General features: G+C 39.6%; 1 protein-coding gene across 5 annotated transcripts in view; it reads right to left on the reverse strand.

The window, feature by feature from the left end:
• Positions 1-263: 263 nt before the first annotated feature.
• The window catches only part of LVRN (laeverin), a 50,797-nt gene continuing 27,626 nt past the window's right edge, over positions 264-23,434 (reverse strand). For 3 of the 5 annotated variants that reach the window (XM_075020286.1, XM_075020284.1, XM_075020289.1), the window contains 14 exons: positions 22,567-22,710; positions 22,185-22,250; positions 21,984-22,049; positions 20,204-20,373; positions 18,714-18,790; positions 15,606-15,745; positions 14,063-14,118; positions 12,863-13,016; positions 11,850-11,944; positions 11,020-11,127; positions 6,105-6,275; positions 3,829-3,969; positions 2,507-2,582; positions 264-1,012 (listed from right to left, as the gene is read on the reverse strand). In XM_075020286.1, the coding sequence (XP_074876387.1) occupies positions 866-1,012; positions 2,507-2,582; positions 3,829-3,969; positions 6,105-6,275; positions 11,020-11,127; positions 11,850-11,944; positions 12,863-13,016; positions 14,063-14,118; positions 15,606-15,745; positions 18,714-18,790; positions 20,204-20,373; positions 21,984-22,049; positions 22,185-22,250; positions 22,567-22,710 (1,611 nt within the window). In that variant the 3' untranslated portion in view covers positions 264-865. Of the gene's footprint in view, positions 1,013-2,506; positions 2,583-3,828; positions 3,970-6,104; positions 6,276-10,320; positions 10,340-11,019; positions 11,128-11,849; positions 11,945-12,862; positions 13,017-14,062; positions 14,119-15,605; positions 15,746-18,713; positions 18,791-20,203; positions 20,374-21,983; positions 22,050-22,184; positions 22,251-22,566; positions 22,711-23,434 lie in introns of those variants that run through there. The other 2 variants (XM_075020285.1, XM_075020287.1) reach the window with 2 other exon arrangements.

Below are 23,434 nucleotides of genomic sequence, written 5' to 3' on the forward strand. Positions count from 1 at the left end.
GAATGGAAACACTTGGTGATGTTCCAGAGGGGTTAGTTAGACTAGTTGCATTCTAGTGCCATGGACAAAAGGACCATCAGATGGTGGTGTCTATCAGTTGCACACCAGGAGCTCATCATCTCCTAGATAAATTTCATCCAAAAAGTATCCAGTTCACACACTCCAAGACTGTCCTGGGAGTTGAAGCATGCTAAATGGAGACAACTGGGAGGGTGTCCTCAAAATCACATTCCTAATCAAACACCAATATGAATGTAGACACATTAAGTACAGACCTGCTAAGGAAAAATAAAGTTTGAATGACAAGGTATTCATTTATTACAATGAAAACTGGAGGTCTCTTTAGTCCTTCCCCCCTACAGCTCTGAAGTAATTCTCAAGTTTATGTTTCATAGCAGTGTTCTAAATTACTGTCCTCTTCACAATTTACAAACATAGAAGTGGAGAGAGACAGATTAAATGATTTGCCCAAGATGACAATAAAAATCATGAGCAAAATAGAATATAAAACTTTTGCAGCTTCCTTGTGTGTTTTTTCCACAAACTTGTACCACACCTTTCATTCTGATACTCAGAAAAAACAAAGGATTTAGGACTGTATCTATATGTTAGGTTATTATTAGCAACACATCCCTACTAACAACTCATCCAGTAGGAAATTAATTTACAAAAATATAATATGAAAATCTATATCTCGTTTCCTTTGCTGAATATTTCTTTTCTTTGTGAATGATTTTAGCTTGACTTTCTGGTGGGAAGACAACCACGGGACTCATAAAAATGTGCTTTTTTAATTACATCTTAAAATGAATACCAAAATGCTAGTGAATCACACTCTAAAATATACTGGAAATTGTTTTCCAAGTCAATCATCTACATTTTTCTGTAACCAGCTGGCAACTTTGATTAGCAGTTCTCTCCTTTCCATATTTTCAAATTTTGTAAACTCCAGTAGTAAAGTAGTAGCCACTCTCTCATCCTCTTCCAGTGTAGCATTATAAAAAACCTGCAACTGAAGACATATAAACACATGAGCTTAGTTCACATAACTTCACTTGCAGCAAGCAACTGTGTACCTGACAGATGCTTTAGACAGAAGTGTACAGAAAAGGGGGAGACAGCAGAGACTAAAGAGAGGATGGCACAAGCTTACTGATTTACACTAAAGTGGGAAAGCTCCTTGCACGTCAGGAATGTGCCCTTTTGCTGTCCCTCTAAAAATCCTTTCAAATGCAGCCGACTTCACTAGTACTGATGGTACCACACAGTGTCTAGGACTAGTTGGGTAGCAGAATCCTCTTGCGCTGCCTGTTCTACAGTCACAGAACAATAAATCTTTCCCATCAGTCTAATGAGCAGAAGAGGAGAGGACTGAAGAATAGCAAAGGAATATATGGGGGGAGCGGGAAACAAACAATAAGAGTAATGAGATAGATGTCAGCGTGACAACCAGCAACCTAACATGCCAGCAGCCCAAGTTTTAGTATATTTCCTGGAGACATCATGGCAAAGGTGATCTCTACAGACAGATTTTAAAGAGGAAAATGAGACAGCTTTGATAATATTTATTGGGACCCAGTTCCAAACATGAAGGTTAATTTAAAGGCTGGCACTGGGCTATTGCTTTCGCCATCCTGCAGAGTTAACTTGCCCCTAAAGACCAAAAGGTGAAAAACTTATAGTTCATGAACATCGAAGGGAGGTTTCTTTCACTTTAGGAGTTAACTCTCTGTATTGCTCTCTTCATTAAGCATCCCTTCTCAGCTACTCTCTGTACGCATGCATCAATCAACAGCAAAAAAGGGAAGCAAATATTTTCTTGTAATGACAGATACTAGCAGTTTGGGGCTGGCACAGAAATGTGGATCACATGCAGACAGCACAAAAGCTGAGCTGTTGAGAAAAGAAAATAGTATTTTGGGAATGAATCTGGGGACATTTGGACTGGAGGTGAAAGAACAAGGAAAGAGTATGAAATCAGCAGCAATATTTATTACTCACAGGCACTAATGTGGATTATTGTGGGGAATAAAATAAGACAGCCTACAGCCACCTCCCACAGATTTCCACCCTTCAGCAGGTTTCCCAAAATCCATCCCCTTTTACCAGATGTACAGCAGCCCAATTAGAAAGTAATGTTCAGGGGCTCACCTGGGCTGCCACACAGTCAAAAGGAATGAACTGTGTCACACATCTACGCCATATGATCAGCACAGGGGCAGGCAACCTCCTACACTGCAACCACACAGAGCAGCACAATGTCCATCCCCGCACAAAAGCCCACTTTCATGCCATGCTCAACAACCAACTGCACACACAGACTGCAGGGTTGTGGGTGCATGTTCATATGTTTATTTCTCAGATGAGGAAGTATAGTTTTTCTCAATGTCTCAGCACAGCAACGTTATACAATACAGTCTATCATTTCTTTAAAAAATGAGAGATTTAAAAAGCTGTATTTACAAACTGACAATAAAAGTTAAAACTAACTGCTTCTCTGATTTACCTCTTGGATCTGTACATCTGTATTGACATATCTTCCCATGACTTTTAAGACATCATGTAATAATTCCTTCCCATACCTGTAAAATTGAGATAAAGGTCCTTCAAACAGCATATTAGCAATACATTACATTTCATCTCATTTGAAAATACTCCCACTACTTAGTTATTATTTACCATGTTGGAAATACCAGCTAAGCTGAAGTTTGCAACTCTGTACTCTTTTTCCCCTTCTAAAGAAATACCATTAACATTCAGTTTAGACATTTGAGCAGGATGAAACACTAATTCCCCTTAATTTTCATTTCCCAGCAAGATCTGGTATTTCTACTTTGGTAACGTGAATTCTTTGCTTAAAATGGATAATCTTTGTGAGCCCATACAGCCAAACTGTGCTAGAAAGTCTAACCAATAATGATTCTATCAACTTCATGTTTCTGTTAGTATCTTGAGGATGGCATATAAATTAATGCCCACACTAGTCTTTTAGTTTGAAAATAATGGATAAGTTTCCCAGAAAATTCCTCATCAGTATGGAACACAGAAGAGTTTTGTAAGGGAATAAGTTGGTGTGACACAAATCTGCTACAACTTGCCTTTTCTAGCATTAACAATAAAGATACACATTTGAATGCTCCCAGATGGCTAGTTCTGGTTATGCTGCCACTAATGGCTCCCAATGGATTCCTCTGCCACCAAGAGCAGCAGGAATGTACTCTGTCACACACATGCTGCTTTTCACCATTACCACCAAGGAGAGAGGGAGTCTTCGAACAGACATCAGAATACTTGCTTTGCTCGAGACAGGTAAGCCAAGCTCACCTACAGTTTACCTGCATCGGTGCAGGTAGGCTGGAGATGGGTTAGGGCTTAAGTCAGGGAATAATACTGTAGTTGGTCCTTGCAGTGCTCATAACCTGTATGCTCCAATCCCCCATCTCTCCATACTCTCTTTGGAAATAAGGTTACAATCTTACTCCAGCATTTTACACCCACATTTGTGAAATGCTAGTAGATAAACCCATTTCTAGAGTCAGACTTTCCAGGAAATTTAACACTCTAAAAGCACTGAAATAGTCATGAACAGACCAATTTTTAAAGCATTCTGTGTCTGACACGAGCTCTTCTTTGACATTAAGCCCTGACCAGAGTCAAATCCTCTGAAAACCCTGCTCTGCATACTTAAGGAATTCCATCAATCATTACAAAAAAGCCATCTCTGGAAGGAAAATGTGCACCTGGATTTTACAGCTCAAACATAAAGATGGAGGAAGAAGCCAAAGGGCCACAGAAGTAAAGGGAACCCAAAGCTGTTGCTTACCATACCTTTCACTTAAAAGTGGCCAATTTTCTGTAACAAATTCCCAGGCTATACGGTGCCCAATATCCTTAGTTACCACATATAAGATTATGACTGAAGTACAATTGGAGGGAAATAATGTATCGCTGAGTCCATATTGCAGGTATCTGTTAGAAAAGAAGGTAATAATTGTACCTATCACTTGCTGCTTAACAGTGACGGTCTGGAAATATCATGCAGTTCAGGAAAATTCCTGTCTCAACAAATACCAGAGTGTGGAAGGTTATACCAAAGTTGGTGTCACTCTGAGCTGTGTATTCAGCTTGGGTTTTGTCTTTACATTGGTGAAATCCCCTGTTCTTGCACATCAACTCTCTACTCAGTAAAGTGAGGGTGTAGCACATCAGATGGATATATGTGCTTTTCTTATCTGTGTTACAGAAAGTCAACCACTCCTACCAGCCAACCCTGTGGAAGGCCAAACTGCTCCTCAGTTTCTGGAGGAAAACTTGTCACTTTGATGTGACACAGATGAAGCCTAGAGAGTAAGCTAGCAGCAAGACCCTCTGTTATGCAAAAGGGACCTGTTCATAGGGTCCCCTATAACAAGACCCAATAACAAGGGGTCTTGGATGCTTTCATGGGGGTTAAGGCATGATTTCAGAAGTACTTAAGGAACTACCTGTCAATGATGTCAGTGGCAGTGAGTGCCTGAATATCTTGAAAAAGTAAGTAGCTATTCTCTTTGCTGCCTCAGTGTATCACCTTGCATGCTTCTACCTTCAAGGAGCACTGTTAAAGAGTTATCTTCTCATATGGTCTTGCAGGCAGCTGCTTTATGGGTAGAGTAGGTGAGCTGGGTTTTGCCCATTTGCATGCCACCACCATGCTTGACAGCGTGGACAAAACATACTGAGGGCCAGGAAAAGCCCAGCTTAACATTCCTCACCCCAAAAGACTTTCAGGGTGTCATTTAGAAAAATAGATTGGCTTATCAACTACAAAGGCACAGGGAGGAAGGAGGTCATCACCACTCCCTGAGTTTGTCCAGGACCAGTGCTAGCCTGAGCGAATGAAAAAGTCAATAAAGGACCATAGGTTAGGTGGAGTATCAGCATAGCTAACTGGACATCTCCTTGCAACCCATCTTGCCTTCTTCTTAGGCATATTTGTTCTGTCTTCTCAAATGACTGCCACCACAAGAGCAGGTGGCTGGCAGGAGAAACATCTCTGCTACTTGCAGAGCTTTAGACCCATTGAATTTATGCCAATTCTTGGATGATCATTCTTTAGGCCATCACTGGCAAATTTCTGTCCTTTGACGAATTCTTTGGGTAATGTGGACATGACAGATTCGAGAATTCAGCTACAACATCTTTTTACTGATGTGGTGAAAAGAGTTTATACAGAAGTCAGTGCAAGATAATAAATAAAGTATTCCAAACTGTGTTCAGGAAGTGTTTGGACAACACTTTTGATATATGGCTTAACTTTTAGGTTGCCCCATAAGGAGTCAGGAGTTAGACTTGATGATCTTGTTGATCCCTTCCAACTCAGGATATTCTATTATTCTATGATTCTATGAAGCTGGAAATTTAAAAAATTACTTTCCAGTGTAAGCCTGCACTTCAAATGGTGAACAGCTTGCTAGTGAGACTATTTTCATTTTTGCCCTTAACCTGGGTGATTTGGCTTCCACACAGAGGCTAAATAGACTATGACACTTTAGCTTGGAAACAAAATAAGCAGGGGAGAAGGAGTATGGGAAAATGATATAAAATCATAAATAGCAGGGAAAAATGTCAAAGCAAATTATAATAATTACCATTTCTTACCAGAGAGTAAGGGCAGCCAATGGGTTCCAAGTTAAAAAAAAACAACACAAAATAGGTTTAAAACAAACCAAAAGGAAGCATGTTTTCATACAACATGCAATTATACTACGGGATGTGTTGCCATAGTCTGCTATAAAGCCTGAAGGTATACTTTTTAGTTCAAAAAGGTCACTAAATACATTGACAGAAGACAGGCCCAGTGTTAGACATGACACACTAGTTACCAGCTCAGGAAATCCCTTTCTCAGTGAATACCAGTATCTGGGATGTTATACCAGCAGAAGGATCATTTGTGTTTGCCCTGTTTATCATACTTTCTCCATAAGAAAAGTCTTGAGACTCTTCCAGTGGTCTGTAAGACATATGCTTCTGGGGCAGGGAAACCTCCATCAGGTTTGCACAGTACAGTATTTGTGTTCTTATGATTTACTTCTATATACACAAACATATACTTTGATCAAGGTCACCTGTAAAGTAACCATGACTCTTTAGCACAGCTCATGGCAGAGAGCAGGATGTCTTTATCCTCCTTTGTGGAGTCAGTATGGTTATACATTTCCCATGCAAAATTCCATTCTTTATCACTTCCCATTGCAACACCATAGCAGCAGACTGTTCTTCTAATTAAAAAGGGAATTCTGCAAAGCAAAATATGATTAAAAGGCACTGTATTGTTGTAAAGTTAAAACCAGCAGTTAACACATAACTGAAAACAAATGTTTGTTTACAGTTAAAAGATTCACAAGAAAGGAAATATAAAATAGCAATCTAAATAAAGCTAGGAAATTTGATTGCTTTATTCATGATTTAAACATTTAAAAAGCATGCAGTTTAAAGGCAAACCAAAAACATTTTTTAGAACAATTGGATCAAGCTATCTTGTGTACATACAGTGTCACTGCCACTCTCTCACAACTGAGCCTAGGACATAGATCACACCATTAAAGAGTGTATGGCTGCATATAAGCATCATCCCAGACAAGCCCTTTCAAAGTTTCTTCAGTGAATGCATCCTGTAGGAAGAGCCATTTGCAGCACAAATGGAAACAGAAGGGACATTTCTCCATGCAGCAGGCAGCCTCCTGTTACTCCCACCCCAGGGGAGAGTCCTCAACATGGTGATGAGTTTCATAAGAGAAACTAAATCCAAACATTATTAGTGTAATACTTCACTTCGTGTGCAAAGGCTGAATAGAAAATTTCTCCTGTGGCAATGATGTGTCCCTGACATTAAGACATTGTCAATGCTTTCCAGTGATAGTAATGTGTTATACTATGCAAGCTCTCTGAAAACAGTTTAAATTAATGGTATTTTGGACTAATTCTATGTAGGAGAATGGGTCCCATTGCTACAAATGAAATGTTTAACTTCCCAATGGCATGCTGTTAATCTGCTTAGCATTACATAAGACCAAGATTGTAAGTAGAGGTGTAAAAACTGTCTTCCACTAGATCAGGAGATAGAATTGGAAAAACAGACAAGTTTCTGGTCACAAAAGCCATTCTTCAGGCCCAAAACTGGAAGCAGCAAATTCAAATTTAAATGTAATTTGCAAAGAACTCCTGTGAGTTTCAGCAGAACATCCTAGAGAAAATGGGGATGATACCAGCAGAACAAGAGACAATATTTGTCAGAAGGAAGGCTATATGACAGCAATCCTCAAAGCAAAAGGTAGAGACAAGTAAGTTATAAACTCTGGAAACTAAGAAAGACTAGTGGGAATGAGGGAGAGAGTCAGGTGTTTTGCATGACAGACACCACTTGTTAACAAGTGCAAGACGCAGTGATTTTGATAGTCCTGTTGGGGATTTCACCAGCATAATAACAGAAAGCTTGGATACGTTTTATATTTACTGCAAAAAAAATTTGGATTCATTTAGCTGGATATGTGCTGGAACATAAGGGATTTGCCACCGAGAATGATGCTTACTGAGATTGAGTGGTTATGTCAAGGCAAAGAACAGTCCTGCGAGGAATCCTTTTACGACAGATCTTATTTGAGTTACAGAGTTTAGTGATTTGTTTAATAATCATTCCATAAGATTGCAGAAAGAGGCCACGGTACAGTCCAGCAGAGTAAAGCTGCTTTGCCTAAAATACAGCTATTTATTTTGCTACTGCAGCTGTTCCAATAGTTTCAAGAAAATGTTGGTTACTGAGTGTAAAGTTGTGGGTTGAAGAGCAAATAGACAGCTCTGTGTATCATTTGGCTGCAGCTCTGATGTTCAGCATTCAAGGCAGGCTGTACAGGCAGCCTACTATGGGACAACAACAGTCTACTGGCTGCTAACATCTACAGTGGCCCTGAAGCGGTTTAGGTTGTTCAGTTCACAGAGGAAGTCCACTGTGTTCCAGAGGGACTTTGAAGCTTGAGGTTATGTTAGATGAGGGGTGGGGCTTATTAATCTTGATTTTTTTTCTGGGAGTGATTGTGTGGTTTGATATTACTGGCCTGCCAGGATTCTCTTGTTTCTGGATCTTGGGGAGGATGCAAAAAGCTGCTGGGAAGAAGGGTGGATTATTTTACATTGTTTTCCTGAAGCCAATGCAGAAGTGACATAGTGATTTCTTAACTTTTGAGAAAAACAGCAGTATGTGGTTACCTTTAGTAAATAACTAAAATGTACAGCAACATTGTCCCTCTCTCTAGACTAATTTCCTAGACATCTCCTAGACAAGCCAGTATAGCAGCACAGAGAATACATTAATTTAGCTAGCTCCACTTCACTCCTAAAGCAAAAACCAGTAAAACTGAGTAACTGGCTGGGAAACACGGCTCTTAGTTCATTATCTCCACAGAACAGATAAAAATGCACCGTATCAAGTCCAGTTAAGTTCTGCCAGGAACTGTCTGGAAATGTTCAGCTGAAAGTTGATCACTTTATCTGAAAGGGAAAAGCATTACTCCCTTCCAAAGATATGAGAATCCTACTGGGTTCTACCTGTGGCAGAACAGCTATAGTGTGCTGTTATGAATTTTGCTCTCAGAATGGAGAATGTAAGAGCATCTAAAGGAAACTGCCTGTGAAATATGAGTCAAAAGTTTATTATGCCCTTTTCATTTTCTATCCAGCATATGAAAAGCCTCTTTAACTGAACAGGAACTGTGATCTCTCATTTAAAACCTAAGAAGTGTCCTACCTCCTTGTATTGTGTTTGTGTGGCAAGGTTTTGGTAGCAGGGGGGTTACAGGGGTGGCTTCTGTGAGAAGCTGCTGGAAGCTTCCCCCATGTCCGACAGAGCCAATGCCAGCCGGCTCCAAGTCAGACCTGCTGCTGGCCGAGGCCGAGCCCATCAGCAATAGTTCCTCTGGGATAACAGATTTCAGAAGCAAAATAAAAAATGCTGCAGAACAGCAACTGCAGCCAAAGGGTGAGAACATATAAGAGAAACAACCCTGCAGACCCCCAGGTCGGTGAAGAAGGAGGGGAGGAGATGCTCCAGGCGCTGGAGCAGAGATTCCCCTGCAGCCCGTGAGGAAGACCCTGGTGAGGCAGGCTGTCCCCCTGCAGCCCAGGGAGGTCCACGATGGAGCAGATCTCCACCTGCATCCCATGGAGGACCCCACGCCGGAGCAGGTGGGTTCCCGGAGGAGGCTGTGACCCCATGGGAAGCCCGCGCTGGAGCAGGCTCCTGGCAGGACCTGCGGATCTGTGGAGAGAGGAGCCCACGCTGGAGCAGGCTTTCTGAGGAGTCCTGCCCCTGAAGAGGATGAAGTGGCAGAGACAACGTGTGATGAACTGACTGCAACCCCCATTCCCTGTTCCCCTGCACCGCTGGGGGGGTTGGTAGAGAATCTGGGAGTGAAGTTGTGCCCGCGAAGAAGGGAGGGGTGGAGGGAAGGTGTTCTGAGATTTGGTTTTATTTCTCATTACCCTGCTCTGGTTGATTGGCAATAAACTAAGTCAATTTGCCCCAAGTTGAGTCTGCTCTGCCCATGACAGTAATTGGTTGAGTGATCTCTCCTGTCCTTATCTCGACCCACGAGCCCTTTGTTCTGTTTTCTCTCCCCTATCCAGCTGAGGCAGGGGGAGTGATAGAGCAGCTTTTGAGAGCACCTGGTGTCCAGCCAGGGTCAACCTACCACACTCCTGGGGTTATTTCCTTAAGACATGATCATTTTTTTCACTTTTTTCACTTAATAAAATTCATAGTTGTATTTTTTCCCACACTTATAGAAGTGTGAGGCTCTAAAGTCCCTTTGAACTTATCTCAGTGCCAGAAAGGACAGCAAAATTAATCTTCTCCATCTAATTCAAAACCCGATCAGCTAATATATTTCACAGACTTTTCAGCTTTTCAACTGAGATAAGGTATGTAGTATTCCACAAGGAAAAAAAAAAAATCCAATTATTATTAATAGGGGAAGATAGGTGACTATTTTGAAAACAGCCTGAGAATTCAGCATAGCATTTTTTCTTTTAGTGTGGGATAGTAAGAATATTCTGTCTGGAATATAACAATATATTTAGGCTACTTAAATTTTTCAGTTTAACTGCAAAGCACAATTTCATTTTTATGAGGATGATCACTACAAAGCTATTTAAAAAAACACAAACATAAAAGTACAAGTTCAGTTTACTTAGCTAACTACATGTATCAACAGCTATACAAGTAACAACAAAGTATTTATTACAACTACAACAAATAAAAGTAATAATGAACTTCAAATATTCACTCACCGGTGCCAATACTATTTGACTATTGCACAGAAAACCATCAGAAGAAAGAGGGAGGAAAAGAGAATAAGAATTTCAATACATTATAAATTTTCTTTAACAATGCAATACTCAAATACAGAAAGTTTGATCCTGGTAGAGCCCAGGCTCCATCCTCACAGACCAGAAACCTGACCCCTTGGCTCCAATATCAGCATAAGAACTGACAGCTGTTGCCAGCACCTCTTTATGTGAATACAGAACATGCAAGGCAATTTGATGGGCTCACCATGGGCAGGTGCCTGTATTATACAAACATCATTTCACTCAGTATTGCTAAGAGAAGTTTAGAAACTGGTATACACAGTAACCCTAAAGCTGGACTGCAGTAACAGGACTGGACAATAAAGGATATTAGCCCTAATCTGAGGTTCACCTGTTATGTGGCTAAACAGATTTTGATCTCCATGGCAAAAATTTGCATCCTCCAGCCTGTAAAGACTATGTAAAAAGCAGTAATTATGAAATCATCATAAAGTTGGGATTTTGGAAAGTGGGGGGCGGGGGGGTGGGTGCCCAGTTAGGCTTAAATTCTGTCATTCTGTCGAGGAAGAAGAGCAGTTTACGGAAGCATTTCTCATTCTGCCTCCCCCATATAAAACCCCTTTACCTTTCTACCTCACTTATGCATGCACACCTCTAAAAGCACATTATCATTCTTACTTGTACTCAGGGTTGTCCATCCACTTAGCATACAGTTCAGATGACAGGTTCAAACAGTCTTGGAGGCCCAGCCAGCATGCTGTTGCAAAAAGTTTTTCCAAATACACTCTTGAAGGGAAGCCAAAACAGCAAGAATAAAAGACACATATTCCACATTTGGAGTACTTGAACTGTGTTTGACCAGCACAGTTTCAGCACATGATGCTGCTAACCCAGGAGAACCTCTACTAGAAACAGTTGAGGTTTAATTAAAAAAAAAAAAAAAAAAATTAAACTACTAATAATGGGTTCCTGACAGCAATATTCATTGAATATTAGTGAAGCTACCCATGTACTACAATTTGTCTTAGTTTTTTGTGTGGTTTGTATCCCTCTTGGTAGTTTTAAAAGACTAGTTGCATCTAGTCCAAATCTCTGACATTCAAAACTGTGGCTGCAGTGGCCCTGCAAAATGAAGTATTTTAACGTTCTAGTGATTGACACATAAATCATATCTGAAATTCATTCCTGTGAGTTCTTCCCCAACTAGCAGCAGCCTGTTGAGCCTGCTTTTCACTAAACAAAAGCTACCACTCACATCATTAAACTATCATCTTTTATGCTCACCAAATAGACTGAAAATATCCCAAACTCTCCTGATACTGCAGTTTCATTGGAGGTGTCATCATAAGTAACACACACTTATAGGACAGTAAAAATAAAAATTGAGTTACATTCAAATTAATTAGACCATTCTTCTGGTATCTTGTATTTAAATTTACAGAAGCAAACTGCAGTGTATCAGATCCAATCACATCAGAACAAACTTTTGAGAAAACCAGAATACTTACTGAGCAAAATAGTCATCTTCCAAAGCATCAACATTTTGACGAATAAAACCTGCATAATAATGGTATATTGGCAACATTCTCTTTAAAAGGTATTTCTTTTAAAAGAAGGGAAAGAAAAATTACTTTAATTTAGACACAAGTTTTTTATTTTACTTTATTTATCTTTACTCAGATTTATCCTAAATATTTGCCACTATTAATTTCTTGACAACACAGCACATTAAAATAAAGTATATAAGTTGGGTCTAAAATTCAATACACCTGTACATCCATTCAAACGGGGAAGTTACCATTTCACATCACCAGGACCTCTGAACTCATGATATGAAAGAAAATAAATTCTCATTCTCAGAGAAAAAAGAAAAAGAATTTCTCAACAGAAAAGACTTCATTCTTCTCACATACTTCAAACATACCTTAATTTTTACAACTTAAGAGAACTACTATTGTGGAATTGTACTTCAAACAAAAGGGAAATTTTCTTCAAGTAGAAGTCAAGGAAATAAATAAGACAGTATCATCTCAGGTAGCTCAAATATGGGAGAGAATCATCTCATTTAGTATCCAAACCCAATTCCTTCTTTCTCTCCATGAAGATGAACTGGAAGTCAGTACAAACCACAGAGCACATGCATACCATATGCCCTTTATACATAGCAGTGTTACTCCCATTACTTACTACTGACTATTTACTACTGACTGATAGCTGTATTTTCCAGATCCTCAGTTTTACAAAAACCTAGGATCAAGCTTAATATAAAGAATGTGAATATATTTCTGCTTTACAATAAGAATGGCTCAAGATTCAATGATATTTATCATTGACTAATACATACAAAAAAGTACCTCCTCCTTTTTAAAAAAAATAATTGACAAAATCATGCAAAGGGAATGACAAGAACTATCACCCATCATAGTCATCATGACATTCTTGAGAATTTAGAAAGCATTCATTTTAGTCTGATTTATTTAAATGGCCTAGTATCTTTGCTAACTAACAAAAAAGGTGGTACCTTTAAAAGTGGATATACTTCATAGTTCTTCAGAGTACTTTCCAAATTCTCAGGTACTAGGTTTAACAAGACCACATTCCATACGAAGAGTTCATCTTCTCTGGCAAGGTACTTTGTTAGTTCAAGCGCAGTTTCAATCTGAATGTATCCAAACCTATTTGAAAATAAAAAACCTCATACTTGAACATACCTATTCACATTAATTACCCACCACAAGTATCTGTTTATTTAAGAAACTGACAATAAAACAGCAAGATACTGCATGGAAAGTGATCTAGAAAAGACATTGGAAAAATAAAGTAAATATAAAACAATGGTGCTTTTAAGAGCTGAACTCTCAAAACATTTATTACAGAGCACAGTGCTACTATCAAATTAACAGGACAAATGTTAGATTTAACAACTTCAGCATGCCATTTCTGTGCCTTAGTGTGGAATTAGCACAGAATTAATTTCTTCCCAATAAAATTCCAATTCAAGCCCCTCTCCTCCAGAACAAAAACATTTCTAGTGTACTTACATAGGAGCACAGTTGTATACTACTATTAAATAGTAGTTTTGAGCTCTCTTATAAGAAAGGACATTTTTATGAGAGGAGGAATGGGAATTTTTAATTCCTGGTCTCAGAGCTACCTCCACAAGCTCTGAGGGAGGGCTTTGGCCACCTCCTCCCTGAGCTCCCACATCACAGGTGTCTGATGCTTTTGGGGTCTCTGGTACGTTTGAGGCACAGATGTATTTATTGCTTCTTCAGCTCACTACAGTACTGGTGATCTCTCTAGCACCATAGACACAAACAACTGAGTCATCCATCAGCAAGGGAAATGAAAGAGGTATTAAGAGTGATGCAGGACAGCATAGCTGAAATAGCCCAGAATAAATTAAGGGAAATCCAGACTGTTCATTCAGAATCTTTTTTCTGTTACAACAAATGTAGGTTCGTCCCTAAAAAACTCATGGCAGTCCCGTTATTTAAAATATTTCCTAAGAGCTGGAACAAAAGTTAAACGCAATTTTGAAAGAAATCACTGACCACTGATAGAAGAATGGATTAAATACTTAACTCCCTCACCATTTTGTCAAAACAGCTGTTGTTTTTCTGATGCACATATGGGTAGGAATGAACAAAGCAGAAGTAGCAACGTTGAATGCAGTCATGTAGTTTAATCGTTTTCTATGACATATTCAAAACATACTTACTGTGTCAATGCAAAAACATCATCTATCAGCTGGAACCTGCTGACAGCGGGAATAGCCTGCAGAAAGCATTCATGTGGTGTTAATAGATCTAAACATGTCATTAAGAGTTTAAAAAATCTTTACTATGTTTCAGAAGGGTAAGACAAGTCCGTAACACTTTTTCTAAGCTGAAATCTTCTACAAAACATCATAAAATGGATCATGCATTTTAAGCTAAAATAATGTACGTGCTTTTAGGGATGTTTATATATATATAAATATACAGTTACATAATATATTTATATATATAAATGTACAGCTACAATACATTAAGCGTGGAATTTCAAGACCCCTCTTACTTGCATGCTGTAATGAAAATTTAAATACAGAAACACTACATATCCTAAAAATATCCTAGTTATATAGTTTCAGTACTTGTTTTCCTTTTGAGGCTTCAGTTCAGAATATGTACTCAAATTAGTCCAGAGCAGAGTGTCTGGCTCTATCATGAATTAAATGACTGAGGCAGAGCCGTGGGTGAACCCCTGCCTACAGCTCCTGCTCTCACGAGGACTGCTGGTCCCTCCTCAACTCCATCCCTTCAGCTCAGCCGCTGCTTGAGCAAACCTTCCCACCAACTGGTGCCAAAAAACAGCCCCAAGTCAGCACACACCTAATTTCCTGCTGACTTAGAAATGCTGTGAAAGAAAAAAGCCTAGAAGAAAGGAAGCCAGTGTGCCGTAGAAAGGTTTTAACCACACTGCACGCTCTGTTCGGCCTCGCATCCAGACCTGGAGAAGTCGCCTGGCTGCACTGATTACTATTATGCTGAAATCTTAAGCTTTCTCACTGTTGTTACCAAAACGAATGAGCTGACATTACTACTAGAGCTTCTAGGGTTAGGCAACATTAAGTACTATGCAACCACATATACAGCCACAGGTATAGGCTGTTCTGTGCCACCTTCACCTTCAGCCCAAGCTGTGGCAAGTCAGAGGTGTGATGAAATCTACTCCGAGTTATAGTGTCTATAGAGGACTGAAAGAGCCCAATTAGAACTGATTGGATCTTCTCTTCTAAGAAAAATGTCCACCAAAGAAAACCCCAAGACCAACCAAAAAGCCCCAGTCAGATGATTTTTTTTTAAATTTCACTGGCAGAAATATTGTTGTTTGAGGAAATGTGGAAATAAAAAGCTTTCTCCAGCTTTCCTTCTCCATGGTTACCTAACAGCAGTTAAAGCTCAGTCACACATCCATACCGATAACCCTTTGAGCCAAATTTAAGAGATTGGAAGAACCACAAGCTGTTAAGACAACTTTGAAGACAGAATGCCATCTCATGTCATTTTCATGCTTATGTGAAACTATTTTGGCCTCTTCCTCTTCCACTATGGAAGGCTGCCAGTAGCTTTAGTGATGCAACAGTGGATCATTTCTTCTTAGGCGATATGTGAGTTTCTCATTATTTCAGGTTTTCATCACTATGATTACTGGTAAGAACTGCAAGAAGAAATAGATGGAAAGACTCTGTTTATAAGCTTGAGAAAAAAAAAAGATCTTACCTTTGGATCATTTTCAAGCAAGCGTGCTAATCTTTTTAAGTTTAATTGATCATAGTTCACTCTGTAGTATCCACTTAAATTTACATTGAGCAGGATCCAGTCATATTCTGACTCCAATACTTGCATTTCAGGAAACACTTCTGTAAAGTGACATTAAAATGTATCACTTTATTTCTGTGCACGGCTAAATTCTCTTGCATTTATAAACATTGGACTTGGTGCTCCTCTGAGACCTGAGAGGCAATTTTGAGGTTGGCCTCAAAGAGAATTCCCCAAAAGCTCAGTGCATTTTTGAACTCTGCTCTACACAGCAGAAGAACTTCATCAAGCAACTGATCCCTCAGGTACTGAGCACCTTGAGATGACAAAGGGGATGCAGAAGACCCACTTTGCTCCTACCCTTTAGCTCACAGAGTTCAGAAAGGTTACGCAAGAATAAACAGTCTGGAGGAGGAGCAATGGCCTCACATGCTTGCTGCAGGGAATGCACCCCCAGCACACCTGCAAGTGCTGCTCCAAAACACAACGCTCAGTACCTTAAGGAAGAACCAACCACCTACCAGTATTCACATAAGTGGAGATCAAGGAAAGCAAAACAGCTAAATTTATGCAAGAGACAAGTAATCAAAAACATTTATTTTAAATAATAGTCCCATAGTCCTTTTGAGTTACATCACTCACTGAAAGCCTCCTTCTGCAGTCCCATTTCATCTCACTACTACCTACTTCACGTGTGCTTGTCTGATTACTTGCTCCTGATAGCCTACAGTACCTCGGAAGGAGCCAGTGCAGCCCTGAAGGCTCTAAGCTGCCTCATCAGAAGAGGATTCAAATGCTGCTTTAACTGGTTACAATCAGCCCAATTTAGGAAGGCAAACTCTCTTAAGACAATAAATCAACACTGGCAAGTAGTCCAGACCCAGCACTGCTTTACTGTGAACAGAAGACTGAGACTTCAATGTGTTTTGATAGAGCAAGTACTCCAGGATTCGTTCTCAGTCATCTTCACAAGTTAAATGAGACGGGAAAGTGGCACAAGACAGATGCTGGCTTAACCATTTAAAAACAGCATGGGTGACTAGAATATGGCACTAGAAGTACTTCTTCTATAATGGCATATTGGTTCAACGCTCTACTAATCATTAAGAGCACTTTTAGATCCGGCTAAAATAGCAAAACTATGCTCCTCCACTCCCCAGGCTGAGTGAAACATGTTCTACCATAACAACAGTATCCTCCTAGTGTGTCTTTCTTTTGCTGTGCAGACATCTCACTCAGGGCCAGTGACCAACACAATTACATGGGCAGAAGCTAAGTATGCAGGTGTTGTCTGCAGAGCCCTAAAACAACAGGACAGGCTTTTAACACTGTACAGTGCAGCACTGAATGAACATACTTGGCTGCTGGTAGCAGCCCAGCTTGGAGCCTGGAGTTTAATTTAACGTGCTTAGAAGTAAGATAAATCAGCTCCTGCAGAGCTCTTTGCAGCAAAAACACACATAAGCAAAATCACTTTTGAGATGTCTCCTCTTTATGTATTGCTACGCCACTGCAGCAACTAATCAAAAATTCAAGTTAAAACTGTACTTTGTACCAAATCCCTCATTTTCATTTATCAAAACCATTCTGATGAAGAGCTCTGAATGATAACATTAACAGTTCTCCACCAGAAGCCATTTCAATCTCACAGGAACAAAATGGTAACTGAATTTAAAATTACCCTTAACAATTCTAGTATTGTAAGAAACCATTTGGTTTATTTATGTATGAAAAAGTAAAAAAGAAAAGTATTATCTTTTTAATCTTAAAATGTGAATGCAAATTCCTTGACTGAGTAGTCTCTGGTAAGTTTGATACATGGCTTTCAAATACAAGTGGAATGTGTTTTAAAGACTGAATTTCTACTTCATCATAGTCCCTTCAGGCAGATGCAACATGATGGGTTTTTTTAATAACTTCTGTAGCTCTTAAGTCACACAATGGGTGAGGAAACAGAATTGGTATCACTTCAATAACACAAGCTTAGCACATAACCCAGTTCTTCCAAGCAAGTGCTGCCTAACAATTCTTTTCCGCAAATTTTCTAAATTTTCACCTTAGCAAACACTGGTTTATTTAACTTTAAAACATTCAGAGGAATAAACATCCACTGTTTGCTTATTGTCCATATACTGTGAAATCATCACTCAAGCTATCTTATTGCCTGAAAAAGACGGAAAGTAGCTTCAAACCACTGCAAACAGAGGGTGGAGAGCTGCAATATGCACACAGCATATTGTAGTTTTGCTTTAAGCATTCCACAAACATATCAGTCTCTGCATTTCCTTGTAACTGATTCAAAACCTGGTGGAGTTCAGGGCTGACTTGCCAAAGAAAAATTATTACTCCACTCTAGTAATTATATTTCCTCTTTCTCAAAAAATCATAGCTGTTTATTGGAAAACACTGAGATGAGGAAGAACTGAATTTTGTATTTGATTGGAGATGCCCATAAACCCACTTTTCTACCGTAAACTTTTAAAAATTTTAAAAATCCTACTCTTTTGATAAGAGGGGGGTTTGCATTTAATTTGCATAAACAAATTAAACTAAATGGTGTTGAAAATACTAATTTCCTGTTTTTATAGATATCCATGTGTGACAATGTTAGGTCACTTCACACAGATGGTTTTAATTTTTTCAGTCTTGTATCTACTATTTGAGCTGATCATTTGCTGATATATCACAGCTGAGATCCTACCTATACTCAAAAGCTGTCATTAACATCAATGGGATCTGCTGGGTTAAGAATAATACAGAAGCATGAAGAGCTAAGAGTTTGGATTTGTGTACAAAATGACGAAATCAAAATTATTGTGGAAATCTCTACTCGTGTTCCATTGTATTATTAAAAACATACACTAAAGTTTGATGCAACATAGAAAAAACCATTCTATTAATCTATTTGAAAATCTGTTGCTATTGTAACACAAAATTAGCACAACAGATAAACATAGGTATTTCTGTAATAAAGTTTTATCTCCCTATTCAATTCAAATATATCCTCTGTTTATAGAAGAATTAGGTGTCAGCTTGGTTTTAGCATGTGTGAACAAATACATTACTTACTGCTGCTTTTATCTAGCCACATTAAGGGTTGTGATGATCCGTTTCTCATCCAAGAAATAGGAATAATCCATGTGTTACTTGATAAAAAGAAGAGATAATATTATTAATTCTTATGCTTAAAAAAAACCTCTCAGCTGATGCTCAACTAGATTGCAGATGAATTCCTTCTTACAAGAATCTCCATCTACCTTCTCTCTTCCCTGATGCACAAAACTTCCTCAGACAGTGATACTTATGCTGGATCAGCACTTAGGTTCATTAAAGATAAGGGAGTTTTAGCATGGCTTTAAATAGGCACTCACGTCTAGTATATTGTTCGATGCTAGGTATTTGAATACCACTGTATCTCTGTGCTCTGGCTTTCCTTCTTCAGGCAATAATTTTATTCTCCTCACTTATTGTGCTTCACCCTATTTCTAGAGAACATAAAGCTCCTTTTCAGGAAAGCCCCAGGCAAGCAATGCAACTGTAATTCTGACAACTACAATTTCCTTTCTGAAGGAATGTAAAACTCCTGGCAAAAACAGATGAGAGCTTCAAAACCCTGAAAAATTCTGTAACACATGTTGTGGATTTTCTTACGTTCACATGGTATTGCCTCTTGCTAACTACAGTAAAGTAACATTTGTAACTTGGAACTCCTTACCTGAGCTAACCAAAAGTGCTGAATGGACCAACGGTCTGCAATTCCAGGAGCTTGGGACCAAAAGAAAGTCTGTGTTTCTCATCAACATTTCTTTTGGCTGTTTGTATGACCAGCAATAGCAGCCAGGGAGAAACTGCTCTGGGTTTTGCTCCCCTTTATGCTTCTTCCCCACATGAGAACCCATCTCATGGGCCCTGTCCATGCATCCCAACACTCATGACAGCTGCTGAATTTCATGAAAGTTCAAACTCTAGTCATGAGTTTCCAAAGTGGGTGACCAAAGGCAGCTCCTTCTATCACTATTTTTAGGCATCTAAATAAGCAGCACAGATTTCAGAAGCACCAGGCACTCAGCAATGCTCACCAACAGGAAGGTTAGAGCTGCATGTCAGGTACTCAGCACTTTCCGAGAAAGGGGTCATTTATATAAGTACTTAAATGCAACCAACCCCTTTATCCTTGCCAAGCAGAGAATATGTGCACTGGAAAGAAGCCACAGCATGGTTCATCCAGGTCCCCAGTTCATATAACTGAGGGATGAGGAAAGAAGAAAATGCCAGGCAAAACTCCTGCCCTGCAACCTATTCATGGCCTGTGGCTGTCCTTAAAAAGTCATTATGTGGCTGGAAAAGTCACTACTCCAGAGGAAAGCAACCTTTTGGGAAAACAAGCCACTTGCAGAACAATTGCAAACTCCAGTCTCATACAGATTTTACTTGACAGCTTATGACAAGAAAAAACATAAAGTTAAAAAATCAGATGGTCAAAACATAATGTCCTAACTGAAGAGTTTCCTGCAAAAAATAGGGAATAAACATACAATAAAAACACAAGCTAAACATACTTGTAAGAATCAGTACTGTTTTCATTCTTTTTATTGAGAAATTGTTCCTGATTGATTGTGCCAGTGGTTAGATTTAACGTTAAAACTGGAAACCCATTTTGGCATGTCCAGGAATCCATTATTTGTTTTACAGATGCTGGCAACTGAACTTCATCCTGTGCATCTATGACCTGCAAGAGAAATAGGAATTAGAAATATTTATGATGGACAGGTACTTACTGATAGTGTTTCAGCAACACTGTGGGGGTTATTCTAACATATTAGAGAAAATGTAACTGCTTAGCACTTTGCTATTTTTGGATTCATGAAAAAAAAGAAGTAACAAAGTCCCAAGGACATTATTGACGTTATAATAAAGACAGCATAAGCCTTTTTAGGAATTATGAAATACTGAGATGACATTTCTCATTCTTATAACCTGACTGCTAGCCTTTTTCTTTTTAGTGTTAATATACTTACACCCCTGTATGGCTATGACAAACTTAATTTGCTAATTTCATTCAAATAAAGCTGCCGGAACACAAAGATTTTTAAGTGACTATGTAATGAACAAACTGAATAGTAAACACAAATTGAAAAAGATATGAAGCTAGAGTCCCAACTATTGTGAATAGGTACACTCCTTGTTGGCTTAAAAGACGTGGCTGCCTTGCATATCTGAAATAGTGGCACTCCGTTCTTAACCTAAGACTGAGTCTGCAACACAATGGAAGCCTTCTTCAGAGGAACAGGAAAGTGGAATTTTAAAAAATAAACCTATTATTAGCACCTGTTTTCTTATTCAGATTTCTGCCAAAACCAGCAAAGGTTAAAATGCTGAGCTACTGCCCTGGGTATAGACATTGCTGGATCTGTGACATATCAGCATCTTTGATCATCAAGCCCAGAGCATCACATACTTTGATCTGGCGAAACTTAAGCTCCAGAGGAATAGGCTATGCAATTTCATGTAGGCTTAGGCAATCTCCGTGAAACCCAAAACTCCACCTGGCTCTCATTTCCCATCTCATCTCTCTACTCCTTGTACTTAGCTCCACTAATCTCAGGTGCAGTAAAGCAACCAAATAAACACTTGTGAAGACAATAGCCAAAAGAGCCAGCAAAGCAAATTCTATGGAAGAGAAAGACTGCACCAGGGATAGCCAAATTCCAGTGCAGTCTTCTACAAACAGTATATCCCCTTGTCCTGGTTTCAGCCGGGATGGAGTTAACTGTCTTCCTAGTAGCTGGTACAGTGCTATGTTTTGAGTTCAGTATGTGAAGAATGTTGATAACACTGATGTTTTCAGTTGTTGCTCAGTAGTGTTTAGACTATGGTCGGGGATTTTTTCAGCTTCTCATGCCCAGCCAGGGCACCTGACCCAAACTGGCCAACGGTGTATTCCATACCATGGGACGTCCCATCTAGTTTAGGAACTGGGAAGGGGGGGGGCAGTGATTTTGGCCGCTGGGGGACTGGCTGGGTGTCGGTCAGCGGGTGGTGAGCAATTGCCCTGTGCATCATTTGTACATTTCAATCCTTTTATTACTTACTGTTGTCATTTTATTAGTGTTATCATTATCATTATTAGTTTCTTCTTTTCTGTTCTATTAAACCGTTCTTATCTCAACCCAGGAGTTTTACTTCTTTTCCTGATTTTCTCCCCCATCCCACTGGATGGGGGGGGAGTGAGTGAGCGGCTGCGTGGTGCTTAGTTGCTGGCTGGGGTTAAACCACGACACCCCTAAATTTGGACTGTGCCAAACACCAGACCAAGAATAGTAGAGATAAAATTAGTACCATCTGTATGTGGGTCCAGAGATCATCCTGGTTAGCATTTGAGAAGGAAAATTCTTTCAGATACAACTGTAGGGAAACAAACACAAGCATCAGAATTCATGAGGGTTCGATGAAAAACATCAGCAAGGCAAACAGCAATTTGTACAATTTTAATTTTCAAGCTTGTAAGTCAAGATGATGGTGTTAGTTTTTCAAACTTACAGTAAGTGCTCTGATAAACAACTTCTGAGTCAGGAAACCAGAAAGCATCCAGGTAATAGAAGCTCCCTGGAGTACAAAAAAAGCTGTGAGAAAACATGAATTATTATTGCAATTATTATTGCAGTATTTTTTCAAACTACATTCCAGAGAAGTTAGGCTACTCCTATGTTTCATATTTCACAGGAGTTAAAAATGTTTTACCATTTTTTTCATAGCCAAATGGATCTGCAACATACAATAAACTTGTGTGTGCAGCAGAAACAGATTTTGAATGACAAATCAATGTACAAAAAGCATTGTAATTCAACAGTTCCTCTCAAAACTACTTTGCACCATTAGTTTAGAATATACAAGAAACAGGAAGAATTTTGTATTTTCTAACCTTGTTGTATGTGATGCTGTCAAACAGAGACATTAAAGAAAATGATCCTTTGATCTTGTCTTCACTCTCTGACAGTGATCGGACTCCTATTTCATTGTCTTCCCTTAAGACAGGTTGTACAACACGATCATAAAAGATTTTATCCTGCAAGAAGAAGACAAATCCAGGTGAGCTGAACAGATTCTCAGGACAGAATGTAGATTATGGGATTAGCACTAACAGAAATAGTCTGCCAATAAACAAGGAACAATCTATTTCTCCCCTCCCTAACTTTCCCATGAAGTAAAAGGGACCGTATACCCAATCCTAACACTTTCCAAAAGCAACATTAGCAGTCAGTGAAAATTTGACATCTGAGAAGACTGTGAGCTTGGGCCTGGCAAAGACAATTACAGTGTAATCCTGTACTGTGTTTGTGTGGCAAGGTTTTGGTAGCAGGGGGGTTACAGGGGTGGCTTCTGTGAGAAGCTGCTGGAAGCTTCCCCCATGTCCGACAGAGCCAATGCCAGCCGGCTCCAAGTCAGACCTGCTGCTGGCCGAGGCCGAGCCCATCAGCAATAGTTCCTCTGGGATAACAGATTTCAGAAGCAAAATAAAAAATGCTGCAGAACAGCAACTGCAGCCGAAGAGTGAGAACATAGAAGAGAAACAACCCTGCAGACCCCCAGGTCAGTGAAGAAGGAGGGGAGGAGATGCTCCAGGCGCTGGAGCAGAGATTCCCCTGCAGCCCGTGAGGAAGACCATGGTGAGGCAGGCTGTCCCCCTGCAGCCCAGGGAGGTCCACGATGGAGCAGATCTCCACCTGCAGCCCGGGGAGGACCCCACGCCGGAGCAGGTGGGTTCCCGAAGGAGGCTGTGACCCCGTGGG

This window comes from Buteo buteo, chromosome Z (assembly GCF_964188355.1).
Source record: "Buteo buteo chromosome Z, bButBut1.hap1.1, whole genome shotgun sequence".
Taxonomy (NCBI): Eukaryota; Metazoa; Chordata; class Aves; order Accipitriformes; family Accipitridae; genus Buteo; species Buteo buteo.